General features: G+C 56.2%; 1 protein-coding gene across 3 annotated transcripts in view; it reads left to right on the top strand.

Annotated features, from left to right (window-relative positions):
• Nucleotides 1-15,199, top strand: part of GATAD2B (GATA zinc finger domain containing 2B) — a 46,070-nt gene extending 30,871 nt beyond the window's left edge. For all 3 annotated transcript variants that reach the window (XM_064475320.1, XM_064475321.1, XM_064475319.1), the window contains exons 3-11: nucleotides 2,547-2,676; nucleotides 2,911-3,042; nucleotides 3,395-3,526; nucleotides 5,741-5,911; nucleotides 8,561-8,876; nucleotides 9,747-9,949; nucleotides 10,846-10,956; nucleotides 11,480-11,597; nucleotides 11,900-15,199. In XM_064475320.1, the coding sequence (XP_064331390.1) occupies nucleotides 2,547-2,676; nucleotides 2,911-3,042; nucleotides 3,395-3,526; nucleotides 5,741-5,911; nucleotides 8,561-8,876; nucleotides 9,747-9,949; nucleotides 10,846-10,956; nucleotides 11,480-11,597; nucleotides 11,900-12,033 (1,447 nt within the window). In that variant the 3' untranslated portion in view covers nucleotides 12,034-15,199. The remainder of the gene's footprint in view (nucleotides 1-2,546; nucleotides 2,677-2,910; nucleotides 3,043-3,394; nucleotides 3,527-5,740; nucleotides 5,912-8,560; nucleotides 8,877-9,746; nucleotides 9,950-10,845; nucleotides 10,957-11,479; nucleotides 11,598-11,899) is intronic.
• Nucleotides 15,200-17,198: the final 1,999 nt, after the last annotated feature.

The following is a 17,198-nucleotide window of genomic DNA, read 5'->3' as shown; positions in this document are numbered from 1 at the left end:
TTGGGAAATGGTGGCTGCGAGTTGACCCGGGATACCTGCTTCATTGCAAGGACGTGTCTATCCCCGAGCGGTTTTCTGTCTAGACATGCCTTAACGGAGAGATGGGAGGTAGGGACCTTGGGCAGCTCGCAGCAGAAGGCAGATGAAATGCCGTGGGAGTGCAATGGGCCGCTGAAGAGCTGCTGTTGAAGAGTCATCTAAAAGCAGCTCTTGTCCTTGGCCAGCTAAATATAAACCTCCCCGGATGTAGGTTAGTTTGCCTGGACCGGTTTGGGCTGACCTTATCTCAGTAGGATGCTCTGGACCTTCTCTGCCCACAAACTGAGCCCCAGCTGGAGACCCTCCTGCCACCGGTGACGTGAGGAACCTCCTCCTCAGCTCCGGAGAGGGAGCAGCAGCTGGAAAACCCCTGGTTTGGGTCCAACACGCAGCATCCATGGGATGCTGAGAGAAGATCCACAGGAACAGGGTATCTATCGATCAGCAGATACCGCGTTCATGTGATGCCTGAAGTGTGCGATGGCCCACAAAGAGGTTATTGAGGGCTCTGAAATAATGCGCCCACAAATACCGTGTCCCGGTGCTTTTGGGCTCAGCCAAGAGCTTCCGCAGCTTTGATTTCTTCTTTTTTTGATGGTTCGGAGCCGCGCTGCTGGGGGCGTTTCTCCAGCTGAAGAGCGACTAGCAAACTCTGTGATCGGTGAGGTTTGCAGCAGGCGTGCAGCGGCTGGGGAAGGGAGCGGCTACGCAGCACCAGTGCTTTTGAAACGCCCGCAAAAGCGGCTGTAACGTCTGGGAGACGCCGCCGCCGAAGGCAAAACCCTCCGCGAGGCTGTGTCCCGCTCCGAGCATCCTCTCCAGACCCACCGCCCTCGGAGCGGCCGAGCCTGGGAGCTGGGATTCGCCTCCGTGCTTCCTCCCGGGTGTTCAACGCTGAAAGTTTTGGATAAGATAATCTGTGCGACGCCTCCCCTGCCGCAGCCTTGCACCTAAGACATTCCAGTGAGTCGGGGAGCGATAACGCTGCCTGCCTCGGTGGCAGCGTGCCCGGCACCTTTATAACCACAGCGCTCGTGCTGCTTCACGCCGGACTATTTAGCATTTTTCCAAGGCTCTCCAAGCACCATTACATTAAATTGGTGATAGCAAAGGGCTTTTATTAGCGTCTCCTTACTCTGAATGATGCCACGGCCAACAGCGCGGTGCTTGGATACTGCTGGATTATAGCACTGATTATATTTTTTTAATAATTCCCCCCCTCCCCCGTGATGCGCTGTTGTCGCTGCTGCTCCTTTCATTCACTGATTTCTAGGTCACGGTTCAATTGGATCTTTTGACTCTTATTTATTCAGGTTTTCCTTTACAGAGTGACCTTTAAAATAGATTTGTATTGAGATAGGCTGGGAGTATTTACAGTTCTGTTAACTGAGGGGGGACTTAGCCCGTTCTCCAGCATCGTGGTGATCTTCCTGGGTAAGTATGAACGATGCCAGCCAGAGTACCGGCCCCTGCTCCCTCTCATCTCGGCACCTGGCTACGGTTGTGTCTCGCTGTTCAGTTACTATATGGCTCATTATTAACGCCTGGCCGGCCCTCTGGCAGATAGGGTTTGTGTCGTGTGTTTGTTTACCTCGCCCTTAAAACAACCCACCTTTCACCCTGGGGAAGAAAATGGTTTTGAATGAGAAGGACTTGGGGGGTGTTGGTCGATGAGAAGCTCAGCATGAGCTGGCGATGTGCAGCCAACCGTGCCCTGGGCTGCATCCCCAGCAGCGTGGGCAGCCGGGCGAGGGAGGGGGTTCTGCCCCTCTGCCCCGCTCTGTGAGACCCCCCTGCAGCGCCGCCTCCAGCTCGGGGGCCCCCCAACACCGACATGAACCTGTAGGAGCAAGTCCAGAGGAGGGCACAAAGATGCTCCGAGGGCTGGAGCCCCTCTGCTACGAGGCCAGGCTGGGAGAGCTGGGGTTGCTCAGCCTGGAGAGGAGAAGGCTGCGGGGAGACCTTATAGCAGCCACCCAGTACCTGAAAGGGGCCTCTGAGAAAGCTGGAGAGGGACTTTTTACAAGGGTATGTAGTGATAGGACAAGGGGTGATGGCTTTAAACTGAAAGAGGCTAGATTTAGATTAGATATAAGGAAGAAATTCTTTGCTATGAGGGTGGTGAGGCGCTGGCACAGGATGCCCAGAGACGCTGTGGCTGCCCCATCCCTGGCAGTGCTCAAGGCCAGGTTGGACGGGGCTCTGAGCAACCTGGTCCAGTGGAAGGTGTCCCTGCCATGGCAGGGGGATTGGACCTAGGTGATCTTTCAGGCCCCTTCCAACCCAAACCAGTCTATGATGAGTGAGAGGAGGATGCTTCCGTCTTAAAGCCGGCAGTCGGCTGGTCTTCGTCAGCTCTGCGGGCCTGGAGAGCAGCGCCGAGCTCCAGTTCACATCTGTGACGGGGGGGGGGGAGGTTTGTTCCGCTCCCAGGTTTGCTGCCGATGCCTCGGTGTTGTGGCTCAGTCTTTTTTTTTTTTTCCCTTCTTCTCCCTTCTGTTACGCAGTGACCAGGACAGGGGACGATTAACCCCTTCGCCAGACATAATTGTCCTCTCCGATAACGAGGCATCCAGTCCCCGTTCCAGCTCTCGTATGGAAGAAAGACTTAAGGCAGCAAATCTTGAAATGTTCAAGGTGAGGGGTTTCGCGGGTGGCTGCTCCAGCAGGGAGCTGTTCTGCCGCAGGGGATTTGGGAGCTAAGGAGGGTTCTGAGCCATGCGGTAACTTCTGGGTGTGACGATCCAGCTCTTGCACCCTTGATTATCCACGGTGCAAATTCTTGCTTGCATTAAAGCTTCCTCTTGCCACCACGGCTGAGCAGCGGGTTTCAGCTGTTTGAGTTTTGACTGATTTTCTGCCTCTTTGTAGGGTAAAAGCATAGAGGAGCGACAGCAGCTGATCAAGCAGCTTCGGGATGAGCTACGGCTGGAAGAGGCCAGGCTTGTGTTGCTGAAGAAACTGAGGCAAAGTCAGCTGCAAAAGGAGAACGTGGTACAGAAGGTGAAGTGCTGAGCGGCGGTGTTTGGGGCTGGGCGCGGGGGGAAGGCCCTTGGCCTCGCAGAGGCCTGTTAGCGGGCAAACACAGAGACTTGCACTGCTCTTGAGCCTCCCTTTACTCCACATTTGTCCTCCCGTGTGATATTTCTTACCAAAGCATGCCTGTAGCAAATCCGCAGCCCATCCTACCTAGCACACTGCCCTCCGGGCCAGCCGAGGAGATAAATCTATGCAGCTCTGAAGTATTAGTTATTTGATGTCGCATCGATGAGGCTTGGTCCGCGTCGGGTTTCTCGATGGATTTCCTTTCTGCGTGCCATGCGCTGATGCCGGTTCGCATTTTCTCTCAATCTAGACTCCAGTTGTCCAGAATGCGGTGTCTATTGTCCAGCCATCTCCTGCTCACGTGGGACAGCAGGGACTGTCCAAGCTTCCCTCCAGGCCTGGAGCTCAGGGGGTTGAGCCTCAAAACTTAAGGACATTACAGGTGAGCCTTCCTCACACCCGTTGTCTGTGCAGAAGACTCAACGCTTTTGCTTGGCGCACGGGCAACGCTGCGCGTTTGTCTCTGTCCGACCGAGATGCTTCTTCCAAGCGGCAGATAAATGCTGGCAGTTCTCAGCGCCGCGAGTAGAGCAGTCTGGGGTCCCGCGGTTGGTCTGGGAAGTTCTCTCTGCAGGCGAGGTCATCTCTGAAGCCCGTCAGCAGAGACCGAGCCGTCCCCGTAACACTTCGTGCCTGTCCCGCCTCTTGGCCCCTTGCACGGGGAGGTCTGGGTGCTCTCCTGCTTCAGAAGCGGTGGATTTTTCAGCGGGGAGGTCTGGAGGTTAGGCCAGCCGACGATTTGGGTCGTGTGAGGTGGAAGGAGCTGAATTTAGATGCGGTGGCCCTGAAGAAAGTTGCCTGCTGCTGGGTAACGCAAGTTGTGGGGCCGCAGGGAGAAAAACCGCTCCTTTGCACGTACCCGCAGGAACGGCCGGTCAACAGAGCTGCCTTTTGAAACGGTGCAGAACGGTCAGAGGAAGGGGGTGAAGAAAAAATGCAAACAAAACAGGGAATTGAAATGCTTACCTTCTTTGGGAAAGCGCTGTGGGCAGAGCAGGGTGCCGACTGACACGGCTACCTTTCTGCCTGTGCGCTGGAAGAACGCTGGTTCGAGATGACACGATTGTTTAACGTTGCACGGGTAAACAAGAAGCCAACGGTATGAGCTCACTGGAAGGAGGGCGCGCGGCGTGCGTGCGTGGAGCGGGGTGTTGATGCTGCCAGGCCGTGGGGATTTCTCTCCGGGGGGCTTGGTCCGGCTCTGCTGCAGGGCTCGGGGTCCCCTGGGGGCACGGTCGGCCCCCTCCCCACGTGTTCCTCATCCCCGAGCTCTGTAGCATCGGGAAATGGACTTTGTCCTTTCAGCAGGCGGCTGTCAGTTCTATTTCTTTGATAATATATTAGAATATACAAAGTCCCAGCAATGCAGCTGCAAACTCAGATGCTGGGGAGATGCTGTGTGGGACGAGGACGGAGGTGATCCTCCGGCGTGTCTCTCTCTGCCCGTCGCTCGCTCTCCTGCTTTTGCCAAAAGACTTTCATTTCAATTTTGCTGATCACTTACTCCCTCCGTTAACCATCTTCTTTGTTTGTGGCATTTGTTTTCTTTGCTATGGCAACGATTCCGGGTCAAGTCTATTGTGGCTTCGCAGTGGGATCGGGCTGGTAAAGGAAATGGGCTTTGGGAGAAGAGGAAACGCATTGTTTGCACAGTCTTTGTGAAGCTTTTCTTATGTGTGACAGCGAAGAACCTCATCTAGAACAAGCCTAATAAAAAAGGAAGGGGGAGGAGGGGAGGAGAAGATTGTCAGACAGGAGGCGTTTAATATTTTAAGATCATCTCTGATTAAAAAAGAGTAATTGAGCCCTTCTACCTGTCATCCCCCCTTGGAGCCGCTCTGGCGGCGCTCAGAGGGCCTCGCTGTGAGCGGAGCGTTAGGAGAAGCCTGGGCAGGTCAAGCCCTGGCTCAGCCTGCGCTCAGGTCTTTCCAATCCCGGTGTCATGTTTCTGACGGCCCGGACTGAGGTTTGTAGCACGCCTCTGCATTCCTGCAGCAAAAGCGAACACCCGTCTCCCTCTTAGTCAGGACTCTTATAACTTTCACTTTGAACTCGGGCACCGGTGTGAGTTCTGGCTTTAAAACTCTGCGCAGCTGGAAAACAGCCTCTTTTTTGTTTTAATGCCCTCTTTTCCCCTTGCATTTTTTCCGTATTGATCAAATTGACGGGGTGGTTTTAATGCAAAGATAGGCCTTGAATTTGCGTCTTGAAAATGACCTTCCAGAACATCCCAGCCGAGGTCCGGGAGGTCCATCTTCTTCCCAGTGAGCTGGCTGCCTCCTGGGAAGCCGTTCCTCCACGAGATTGCTACCCTTTTTCTTGAGTCAGGTGCAATTCCAGCCTCTCTACAGAAAATAGGAGTTTATTAACTTGAGGCGTCCTCTGTCCCTGCAAAATGGCCGCGATTATTTAAAATAAAGGATAATTAGAGGAAAAGTGCGGTTCTTTGAGCAGTGCCTCGTGTGAGAAGTTAACTGGAATTACAGATAAATGGAAACGCTCTGCTGTCGCAGAGCCTCATCAGGGAACTAAAAATTCTGCTTTGCCTCAAGTCCTTCTTTTATAAAAATTTATTTCTTGTTTGCTTTCTCGACAGGGTCACAGTGTCATTAGGTCTGCCACAAATACGACCCTGCCCCATATGCTTATGTCGCAGCGCGTGATTGCTCCGAACCCTGCCCAGTTACAAGGGCAGCGGGTTCCTCCTAAACCTGGCCTCATCCGCACTACAACTCCAAGCATGAATCCAGCCATCAACTACCAGCCGGTAGGTTGCTAACTTGTCGCCGGGTTTTGGGCACAGTTGCCTGGTGGGATTCGCGAGAAGGGAAAATAGAATATCACAGAATCATTAAGGTTGGAAAAGACCTCTGGGATCATCAGGTCCAACCGCCACCCCAACACCCCCAGGCCTCCTAAACCATGTCCCCAAGGGCCACGGCTGCACGGTGTTTGAACCCCACGAGGGACGGTGACTCCCCCCCTCTCTGGGCAGCCTGTGCCAGGGCCTGACCCCTCTGGCAGGGAAGACATTTTCCCTCACACCCAACCTAAACCTCCCCTGACGCAGCTTGAGGCCGTTCCCTCTCGTCCTGTCCCTGGTGACTTGGGAGCAGAGACCGACCCCCCCCTCACTCCAGCCCCTCTCAGGCAGCTGCAGAGAGCGAGAAGGTCTCCCCTCAGCCCCCCCTTCTCCAGGCTAAACCCCCCCAGCTCCCCCAGCCGCCCCCCAGCACACTTGTGCTCCAGACCCTGCCCCAGCCCCGCTGCCCTTCTCTGGACACGCTCCAGCCCCTCCAGGCCCTTCTTGTCCCGAGGGGCCCAAACCTGAGCCCAGCACTCGAGGTGGGGCCTCCCCAGGGCCGAGCACAGGGGCCCCATCCCTGCCCGGCCCCTGCTGGCCACACCAGTGCTGACACAAGCCCGGGGGCTGGTGGCCTCCTTGGCCACCCGGGCACTGCTGGCTCATGCCCAGCCGGCTGTCAGCCAGCACCCCCAGGACCTTCCCCGCTGGGCACTTCCCAGCCCCTCTGCCCCGGGCCTGGGGCGCTGCCTGGGGTTGGTGTGACCCAAGGGCAGGTCCCAAAGAGGTGCCTTGTGAGTCTCTGGTGCCACGGAGGTGCTCAGAGCTCAGCATGAAGACGTCAGAGCAAAGCTTGCAGGTGGAAATACATCCCAAGCGTGGGTGAAGATGGCTGTCATTGACCTGATGGAAGAATGAAACGATAAATAATTTTAAACCTTCCTGTTTGGGGCTACCAAGGCGCCGGGTCGTGCGAGCAGCGCTCGGCCTCCTGCTGCAACAGCGACGCGAAGACCCCGGTGAAGCGGCGTGACTGGTTTGTGAGCAGGACCAGTTCCTCTTCCCGCAGCCAGGAGCAACGCTCGCTCGCGTGTGCTTTCCTTCCGCTCCTCTCCGCCGGGAGAGCGCAGCGAGCTCCCTGCAGCTGAGGAGCAGGATGCTTAAAAACCATTTGTTTTACTTTTGGAAGAGTGGAAAGACTTCGGTGAAGACTGGAAATGGAAAGGGGGCTGGTGGGAAAAAGTAACGCTTTCCAGTTCTAGCACTGGTGCTGCGTAGAGCAATCAAACCTTTCCCCTGCGAACAGCCTTGGATCCTGGGCTGCGTCTCCCGCGCTGTGGGGCGGCCTCTGCTCCTCGTCCCAGACGGCGGCGCTCGGCTGCGATGCTCTGGGGGTGTGCGGGCCCGGGGCGACGACCCCTCTTCATTCCTTTCAGGGGTTGTTGCTGTTTCATCTCTCCTAACGATAATATGGTGCAAATTTGTACATCACCAACGCGACCACACAGCAATCTGGAAGTCTTGAACCTGCACAACTCTCAAACAGACCTAATTACGTGTTCGATTAAAAAAAACCACCCCGACTACTCTTACAGAGGAGTTGTGAGTTCACGGGTGTTAATTCATCAGCTATTTATTTAGATCAGCGTGAGCTATCCCGGATCAGCTCTGCCATTAGTTTTCCTGGACCTGCATTAGAACAACTGCTTTGGGAGTAGCTGGTTCTCTGCCGCCTTTTCCCCAGTCAGCGAAGTATTAGTGGTCTTAAAAATGAAAACCGGGGCAAACTGGTTGATCTTCCCTGAGTTATTCTCAGCCGACACGACCGTGTCCCCCGACCTTCGGTAGCTGACCCCGTTTGAATCGCCGAGAGGGTTTGGTACCCTTCGGGATTTTCCCCTTTGCGTGCGTGGCAGCGTTCTTACCCCGGGAAACAGGTAGGCTGGGCGAAAGGCAGGGCTTAAATGGGTTGCAGGCTGACGGCTTCTTATCGCAAAAGACTGCAAAAGCTGCGTCCTCGGGTCGGCAGAAGTCATTGTGCTTTGCTACCGTCACGTGCGGGAGGGACCACGCATCCGAATGAACGGAGGGTGCAGGAGAAAGCTTCTGGAAATGGAAGAGGAGGGAATTGGCACGTTCGGAGCACCTGCGTGGGAGGGGACGGACACCATCTGGCAGCGGGGATGCTGCCTGGGCGCCTGCCAGATCAGCGAAGCAAGAGGTGGAGGAGCAGCGAGCGATGGTGCCCGCGCGTGAATCACGGCGCTGCCTACGCTCGGCGAGGCCGATGCTGGGTCCTGAGGCCGGACCCTGCGCTCGCGGTCCCTCCCCTGCAGTCGTCCCCCGGGCTGCTCCAGACTCCAAAACTCCTCTTGCGGATTCCGGTGCGCCGGAGGCTCCGCGGCACCGGCACTGCTTCATCGCAGGGGCCGAGATGAGCTCCCTGCTCCCGAGTCCCAGCATGGCTCCTCGCCCCAGGTCCTTTTGGGAACGTTTGCAGACGGAGCGTTGCGAGAAGGCAATCTGGCTCATCCAGGTTACCTTAGGGGCTGAGCCGTAATCGGGGGCTGTATTGATTTTCTATACTAATCCTCATCTCCTCTTCCTCTCCAGCAATCAAGTTCTTCTGTTCCTTGCCAGCGTACGTCGTCTTCAGCCATCTATATGAACCTTGCCTCTCACATCCAGCCTGGCACTGTGAACAGGGTGTCGTCTCCGCTCCCCAGCCCCAGTGCTCTGAACGACGCCGCCAACTCCCAGGCAGCCGCCAAGCTTGCCCTGCGCAAGCAGCTGGAAAAGACGCTGCTGGAGATCCCACCCCCGAAGCCGCCCGCTCCCCTGCTGCATTTCTTGCCCAGCGCAGCCAACAGCGAGTTCATCTACATGGTGGGGCTGGAGGAGGTGGTGCAGAGCGTTATCGACAGTCAAGGTGAGCCCAGGGAGTTGCAGCTTTCCTCAGCCGCCCTCATACAGTGCTCCAGCGTGCTGTTCCCTATTTTATTTTATTTTTTTTTCACCAAAATCTACAGCTCGGGAGGCTGCAAGAGAACAGTTTCTGGTCTTACCCAGCCCTCGGCTCTGCTCCTTCTAGCTGCGGCTGCCTGTGGTGGAGGGGAGGGCAGAGCCTGGGCCCCCCCTGGGCTCTAGGGAGCTGCGTGCCGACCCCGTGGGCACGGAGCCGGCTTGGCGAGGCTGGCAGCCTTGACGTGCCAAGCCTGCAGCCGGCCCTGGAGCAGCCATGCCTGTGCCCTGGGGCTGGTCGGGCTCTGCCCACGTGGGGAGGGGTCTCCCAGGCCCTTCCCTTGCCCTGAACGCATGTTTGGGAGGTGAGATGTAAAATCCACGGAGCTGTGACTGCCGGGGGTCCCATGGCTGTGGGATCGTGGTGGTTTTAGCTCCCTCCTCACCGTTCCCTCTGGGTTGTCACCTCCCAGCTGGCCGGGATCTAGCCTGTGCTCTTCCAGGGCGTGCTTGGCACAGCGTAGCTGCGGTGCGTCGCTGGCTCACCTGACTCGGCCACCAAGACCCCCAGATTTTTATAGCCTTGTAGATCTGGTCCCAGCACCGTCGGGTTGTTTTGTCCCCGGGGCAGGATTTCTCCCATCTCTCTGAGCTCTTGCCCAGAGTGAGCTTGGCCTTTGATGCAACGCTGTCCTGAAAATCCATTTATTTGCTGGGACCTTCCCTCCCACGGTGCGCACGGGAGCCCGTTGCTGTCGTGCCCGGGCTGGAGGAGGCGGTGTGAGGGCGGAGGGCTGTCCCGTTTTCCCACCTAACTCCCGATTTTGGTGACTCCCAGGTAAAAGCTGCGCCTCCCTCCTGCGTGTGGAACCCTTTGTCTGTGCCCAGTGTCGCACCGACTTCACCCCTCACTGGAAGCAGGAGAAAAACGGGAAGATCCTGTGCGAGCAGTGCATGACTTCCAATCAGAAGAAGGCGCTGAAGGCAGAGCACACCAACCGACTGAAGAACGCCTTCGTGAAAGCTTTGCAGCAGGAGCAGGCAAGTACACGGCCCTTCTGCGAGCTCCGCCGGTGGGGCACGTTTGCTCCAGGAGAGCCTGGAGCTCCCCGCCGCAGCTTTGGGCGACCCCCTTCTCCCCTCCCCCTTGCACCTCTCCAGCCGCGCGGCTTTTCGGTAGGTCACTCGGGGTTCCCCGTGCGTGAGCTGCTCCGGGGGGACGCCCAGCTCGGCACGTGGAGCTCCTAACAGCGCAAGTCCGGTGCTGAGTGCCCAGAGCACTCTGGAGTGGCTGCTCCTCGCCCTTCGTGTGTTGTTTTCCCCCTGGATTCGTAGCTCGAGGCTGGCTGGGGACAGCTGCCTTCCCTCCCCGCCTTTGCCGCTGACTTCCCTGGAACTCGCAGGAAGTCACTTGACTGCTTGCTGCCTGCTCGCTTTTCTGTGGAAGCGGGGGAATTCGCTAAATTCCCATGATAAATCGGTGTTGGAGAACTTGTTTAGAGGCCCTGGGGTAAAATAAACAGGAATCATCATTTGTCAACTGTAAAAAAAAAACAACCAAACCCCGAAATACGAAGCGGAACCTGGCTGCTGACAAACGGGACGTGCCTGTTTCGCAGCAAGAGTCTTTGGGCTGTTTGTAACAAGTGGGTGCAGAGATAGAAAAGCTGTTGGTGTTGGCTGCGGCAAGACGGCGGTTCCAGTAACGCCTTGGGAAAGCGGCCGGGTTTTCAAATAAAGCAGCTCTTGCGGAGCGTGGGGAGAGGGGACCCGCTTCCCCCCTCCCCGGGGGCGCCGCGGCCGGTGCCGGCGTGAGCCCCGGCGTGCCCTGCTCGTGCCGCCGCAGGGGTCAGCTGGGACCTGCCGGCTCTCGTCGCGGAGGCGAGGTCTGACCGGACGCGCCTCTGAGGGTGCTTCTGCTTCTTCCCTTCGCTCAGGAGATCGAGCAGAGGCTACAGCAGCAGGCAGCCTTATCCCCCACCGCAGCTCCGGCCGTCTCCAGCGTCAGCAAACAGGAGAACATCATGCGGCACCACACGCTCCGGCAGGTGAGCCGCGCTCCTTTCCCGCAGCGTTCCCGGCCGAGGGGGAGCGCGCGGCCCCTCGCTCGTAGCCCGTAGCTCCCGCTTCGGAGCGGGGTGGGCGCAGCAAGCGCTCCCCGGCGAGGAGGGCGGTGCGAGCATCCCGCTGCCCCCTCTCACGGCGGCTTTGGGGTCCGGCTGCCCTGTTTTCAGGGGACTGTAGGGTTGCTTTTAACCCGAGCCCCCTGCACCCCGTTTCCTCTTGCCAGCAGAGACCGTAGCCGCTGCTGGTCTCCTCTCCCACCCCTTTCCCTCCGGGTCCCTCCCCTGTCGATGCCGTGCCATCCGGCGGGGGAGCTCGCAGCACGGCCCTGGCCTCCGCCGCTCGATGACGCACCTCTGCAAACCGGGTTTTCCACGTACCGCCTAAAAAAAAAAAAACAAAAACCACGACTGATTCTTCACCCTCTGGCTGCGGCTCCGTCAGCGAGTGCTTCCAGGCTGCCGGGCGATGCCGGTGCCTTCCTACCACGTCCCTTCTCTTCCTCAGGCTCCGCAGCCCCAGAGCACTTTGCAGCGTGGCATCCCCACCTCTGCCCGCTCCATGCTTTCCAACTTTGCGCAGGCACCCCAGCTGTCGGTGGCGGGCGGTCTCCTCGGCATGCCAGGTAACCTCCCCCGAGCGCGAGGAGGGATGGGGCTGGGGGCTCGGCGGCGAGCGGGACGGGTCGGTCTGCACCCGCTCGGGTTATTTTGGGGGAGCTGGGGGAGGCGGGGAGGGGGCGAATTGCCACCGGCACAGGCTGATGGTGACGGCGCTGCCTCCCCCTGCGGATTTCGGAGGGTGGGTTTGGGTTAAATCACTGCTTCCTTCGGTAAAAGCGGGGCTCGGTGACAAAACGGGGTCCTCCGAGCGCGGCGGGGGCGTGTTGGAGGGATCCCCACCTGCTTTTCTCTCCCCTCCCTCCAGGTGTTAACATCGCTTACCTGAATGCTGGGATCGGAGGCCACAAAGCGTCGAGTTTGGCGGACCGGCAGCGGGAATACCTTTTGGATATGATCCCACCCCGCTCTATATCGCAGTCCATCAGCGGACAGAAATAACGCCTATTGACCGTCGTCCCCCCCCGCTTCCTTTTCCTCCCCACTTCCGTCGCATGCAGTGCCTGTACTGGTGCCTACCGTACACGGGGGAAAACAAAACAAAACAAAAAAGACAAAAAAAAAAAAAAAGAAACAAAAACAAATGAGAAAAGCAAAGAAACGAGAGAAAAAACAAACAAACAAACAAACATTTCAAACCTTCAGCGACCTGTCCTTTTTCCAAACCTTAACTTCTTTGGTTTTCTAGAGCAGTGAGAGGTCACTTCCTTTGCCCGAGGTCAGAACAATGTCTGCTTGAAATCAGCACTCTACATGTGTTAAAGCTTGTTTTATGCTATTTTTTGTAATGACAAAGCATAGAATTTTTAATTGTGTTGTGGTTTTTTTTTTCCCCCCTTTTTTTCTCTGTTTTTCCCCCCCCCCCTTCCTTTGCTAAACGGATGGTTAAACCTTTTTTTCCCTTTCCAGAGACTTTGTAAGGGCATCCACTCGACATTAAGTGACCGTTATTGTTTTTTAAAGGGCAGCCTAAGCTGACTCCCGGGGGAAGCGGGGGCGCAGAGATGCGATGGGCCGGACCCCGCCGCCCGTGGCAGGGTGCTACGGTCCCCTCGGCCCGGCAGAAGAAGTCAGGAGACGCCGACTGCGACGCCTCGGCTCCCGTCTCTCCCCGGAGGAAGGGAGCCCGGTTTGGTGAGGAGCCGGTGCCCGTCGGCGGCGCCGGCAAACCCCGCCGCGACCGACCCGAGGAGCCCGGCGGGGCGCAGAGGGGCGTCGATGCCGCCCGGGGAGCCCCCTCCGGCGCGGGGCGGCGCGGGGCGTGCCGGCGTCGGCGCTTCTCGGCGGGCTCTAGAGCGGACTGCGAACGACCGGTGGCCTCGGGCGCGGTGAGTCCCCCCTCCGCTCCCCTCCGCGCTCTTGCATGCTCCGGAGCCGCTCTCGGTGGTCGGCGGCACGCGCGGACGACGGGGACGGCACCGCGCTCCCCCACCCCCCCGCGGCACCCGGGCTCCGGCCGGCGGTTAACGAACCCAAAGCAAGAAATAAGTCGCGAAAAGTCGTCTGAGAAACGCTCTATTTGCACTTAACCTTCACACTAACGGGCCCTCCCCTCCTCCTCCTCCTCCTCCTCCTCCGACACCAACCCTAGCCAGTGAAAATCGCGCCCCGGCTGCCGGAGAGACCCCGGCAGAGCCGTCCCCGCGCCCCCCCCGTCCCCCCGCCTCCGCCTCGGCGCCCAAAATCACCCAACACCGAGCGTCCGCGCGGGGGGGGGGGGGGGAGGAGGTTTTGCTGCTCCCGGGGTTTCCTGAGAGTTTTCTCATTGTTTAAAATTTTTTTTTTTTATTAATTTCTTTTTTTTTTTTTTTTTTTAATCCCCCCTCCCCCAAACTGCCAACATTAACATTTTCTCGTGCAATTCGGAAGCGCCAGCTCGCCCCTGGGGACCCGCGCGACGGGCGGGAGGGGGACGCGGCACCCCAGGAGCCCCCCCGGCCGCCGGGGACGAGGCGCCTCCTCTCCCAAAATGCCACCCCGCGTGTGGGCGGGGAGGGGGGACCCCCCAGCCCCCAGCAGCCCCCCCCTCAATTCAATGAGCACTTAACCCCCGAAGGGTCTGGGTGCCCCAAACCCCCCCCCCGGGGCCCTCCAGAGGCAAAAGGATTTCTCTTTTTTTAATTTTTGGGGTTTTTTTGGAAGCTGGTGAAGCGTAGGGACGTGTATATATCCGCATATATTTTTTTTGTGTGGTTTTTTTTTTTGTTTTTAAGGCTTTTTTTAGCTGGCTCCCCTCCTCCACGCCCCCCCCCCAGGATGCTGAGACCCTTTTCAAATCTTTTATTGCCCCGTTTCCACGGGAGCGCTTTGACAAATATATATATATTTTTTTTTTTCTTTGGCTAAACCTGAATTTTTGATTATTTTAGGGGATTATTTGGGGTTTTTTTTATCGGCTTATCCTTCACACACACACACACACCCCCAAGGGCCCTTCGAGCCCCCCCCCCCCCAACCCAGTCCCTCGCTCAAGTGCCATTCTCCCCCGTCAGGTGTTACCGAGAGGTACGAGGTGACCTGGGCGCATGGGTTGAGATTAAATTATAAAATTTTTTTAAAAAATAAAATAAAAAAAAAAAGGCAAAAACCCCACAAAAAAAAAAACCCTATGAAAAAAGACAAAAAATAATAAAAAACCACAAAAAACACAAACCAAGTGCAATACTTAAAGCCGAGTCTCTCCCGCCGGGGGGGGGGCGGGCGGAGGGAACCGGTGGAGAACAAGATGCCGACTTCATGGTGCTACAAGTGAAACCCAGCCCCGGGGACGGGGGGACCCAGGTTTTGCCCACCCCCACCCCCAGTTCCTTGGAGCTGGCCGGGGAGGCGGGCGGTTCGATGGGGCCGGGCCAGGGCGGGCGCCTCGGCCCCGGGGTCTGCAGGCAGTTTCCCCCCCCCACCCCACCCCCCCCAAGAAAATATGACCCCCCCAAAAGCGCGGGTGGGGGCTGCCGAGCCCCGTTTTGCTCCCTGGGGGTCCCGTGGAGGGAGCGGCGGCGGCCCCGGGGCCCCCCCTGAGGCTTCGGCTCTGACCTGCGCAGGTTTAACAGGTTTTTTTTTTAATTATTATTATTATTATTAATTTTTTTTTTGGCTTGAGCCCCGCCCCCCGCCCCAGGGACGTACGGTAGAAAACTCAAATCCTCTTTTTTTTTTTTCCCTGGATACAGAAATAAGGATTTCTTTCCCGCTTTCCTTCGCATTTCTTTTACAGCTAGGGTTAGATCCGCTTGTGAAAACGCTTTTATTTGGGGGGGGGGGGGTGTTGGGTTATTTTTTGTGTGTGTGTGTGGTTGGTTTTTTTTTTTTATTTGTTTGTTTGGTTTTTTTTGGTTCCTCCAAAGGCATAACCCATTCCTCCTCTAACCTCCCTCCGGCCTCGACCCTTCATTAGCTTACGATATCGCTGCCGAAATGTTATAACAAGGACTCATTCGTGTATATAAGCTATTTCTTGACACATTAAAAAAAAAAAAAAAAAAAAGGAAAAAAAAAAAGAAGAAAAAGGATAAAAAAAAATTAAAAATAAAAAAATTGTACATTGTGTAGAAAAAAAAAAACAAAACAAAACAAAAAAAAAACAAAAAAGAAAAGAAAAGAAAACAAACCACCCCGGAAAGCGAACCCGCCTTGCCATGGGTGTTGTGGAAGTCGTCACGTCCTTCTCGTAGTGTGACCTCGTGTGTATGACATGAAACGTGCAAAAAGGGGGGTTCCCGGCGGCTCGGCTCGGCTGGGGAGGGGAGGGGAGGGGGGCGGGGGGGGCGGGGAGGGGGCGCGGGGGGGGGGAGCGAAACGGTGCTGGGGAGGGGGGGGACGCGGGGCCGGCGGCCCCCCCCCGGCCCCGGCGATGCACTGGTGGCGGCGGCCACCTCCCGAATCTTGTGCCTTTCACACACACGCAAACTCGGACCCCCCCCGCGGCACCAGCAGCCCCGGAGGCAGGGAGGGGGTGTCCCATGGGGGGGGGAGGGGGGTGGCTGAGCACGGGGGGAGCGGGGCCGGGGGGGGGGGACGAGTATTATAAACTGTAACTGTATTTGCACTGTTTTTATTATTGCATTGGCATATATACAATATACATCTATAACAACCTGCGGTCTGCGGCCTCCTTCCTCGCCCCCCCCCCCGCCCCCCAAAACCTCCCCCCCCCCGGCAGGGATCGCTGCCCCGCCTCGCGGGATTTTAGGCTGAATTTGCGAGGTTTTTGGTCCCAGGATGTGGGATTTCGGGCTCGATTTGTGGGATTCCGGGCCAGATTTGCAGGATTTTTGGTCCCAGTTTGTGGGTTTTCAGCCCAAATTTGGCATTTCAGTCCCGATTTGCAGGATTTTAGGCCCCCTTGCTGGGGTTTTCAGCCCAAATTTGCAGGATTTCAGGCCGAATTTGCAGGCTCTTGGTACCGATTTGTGTGATTTCAGGTCAGATTTGCAGATTTTTGCTACCAATGTGCAGGCCTTCAGGCCCGAGTTGAAGGCTTTTAGGCCCCCTTTGAGGGGTTTTGAGCCCAGTTTGTGGGTTTTCAGCCCAAATTTCACATTTTAGTCCCGATTTGCAGGATTTTAGGCCCCCTTGGTGGGGTTTTCAGCCCAAATTTGCAGGATTTCAGGCTGAATTTGTAGGATATTGGTACCAAGTTGCAGGCTTTTGACCTAAATTGAGCAGATTTTTAGTCCCAGGTTGTGGGGTTTTAGCCCAAATTTGGCATTTCAGTCCTGACTTGCAGGATTTTAGGCCCCCTTTGTAGGCCTAAACCCAATTTGTGGGTTTTTTAGCCCAGTTTTGGCATTTCAGTCCTGACTTGCAGGATTTTGGTACCAATTTGCAGGATTTAGATCTAAACGTTGCAGATTTTTTGAGGCCAGTTTTGCAGGATTTTGGTCCCAGTGTGTGGGTTTTCAGCCCAAATTTCACATTTTAGTCCCGATTTGCAGGATTTTAGGCCCAATTTGTAGGATTTTGGGCCCAATTTATAGGAGGTAGGTAGCAATTTGGAGGATATAGACCTAAATTTAGCACATTTTTTTTCAGGGCAAATATGCAGGATTTCAGGCCCTTTTTTTGGTGAATTCAGGTCAGATTTGCAGATTTTTGGTACCAACGTGCAGGCCTTCAGTCCCAAGTTGAAGGATTTTAGGCCCCCTTTGAGGGGTTTTTCAGTGCCAGTTTGTAGCACTTTGGCCCCATTTGCAGTATTTCAGTCCAGTTACGAAAGATTTTTAGCCTAATTTGTGGGATTTTAGGCCAAATTTGTGGGATTTCAGGCCACATTTGCAGGCTTTTGATGCCAATTTGTGGGAGTGTGGCCTCGCATTGCAGGCTTTCAGCCCAGATTTGGGAGTTCAGGCCTGATCTGCAGGATTTTAGGCCAGAGGCCTCATGTTTTTGTCCTGATTTGCAGGATTTCAGCCCAATTTACAGGATTTCAGGCCCACTTTATGGGACTTTTTTTTTTTTTTGGTACAAATTTGTAGGAGCTTGGTTCTAAATTTGCAGGCTTTCAGCCCCAATTTGTGGGCTTGTAGGATGTTTTTAGGCCCCCATTTGTGGCATTTCAGTCCCTCCCAATTTGCAGGGTTCCAGGCCAAATAATATGCAGGATTTTA

This window comes from Phalacrocorax carbo, chromosome 28 (genome assembly GCF_963921805.1).
Source record: "Phalacrocorax carbo chromosome 28, bPhaCar2.1, whole genome shotgun sequence".
Lineage (NCBI taxonomy): Eukaryota > Metazoa > Chordata > Aves > Suliformes > Phalacrocoracidae > Phalacrocorax > Phalacrocorax carbo.
The sequence above is the reverse complement of the archived record's forward strand: the minus strand, read 5'-3'. Positions and strand labels throughout refer to the sequence as shown.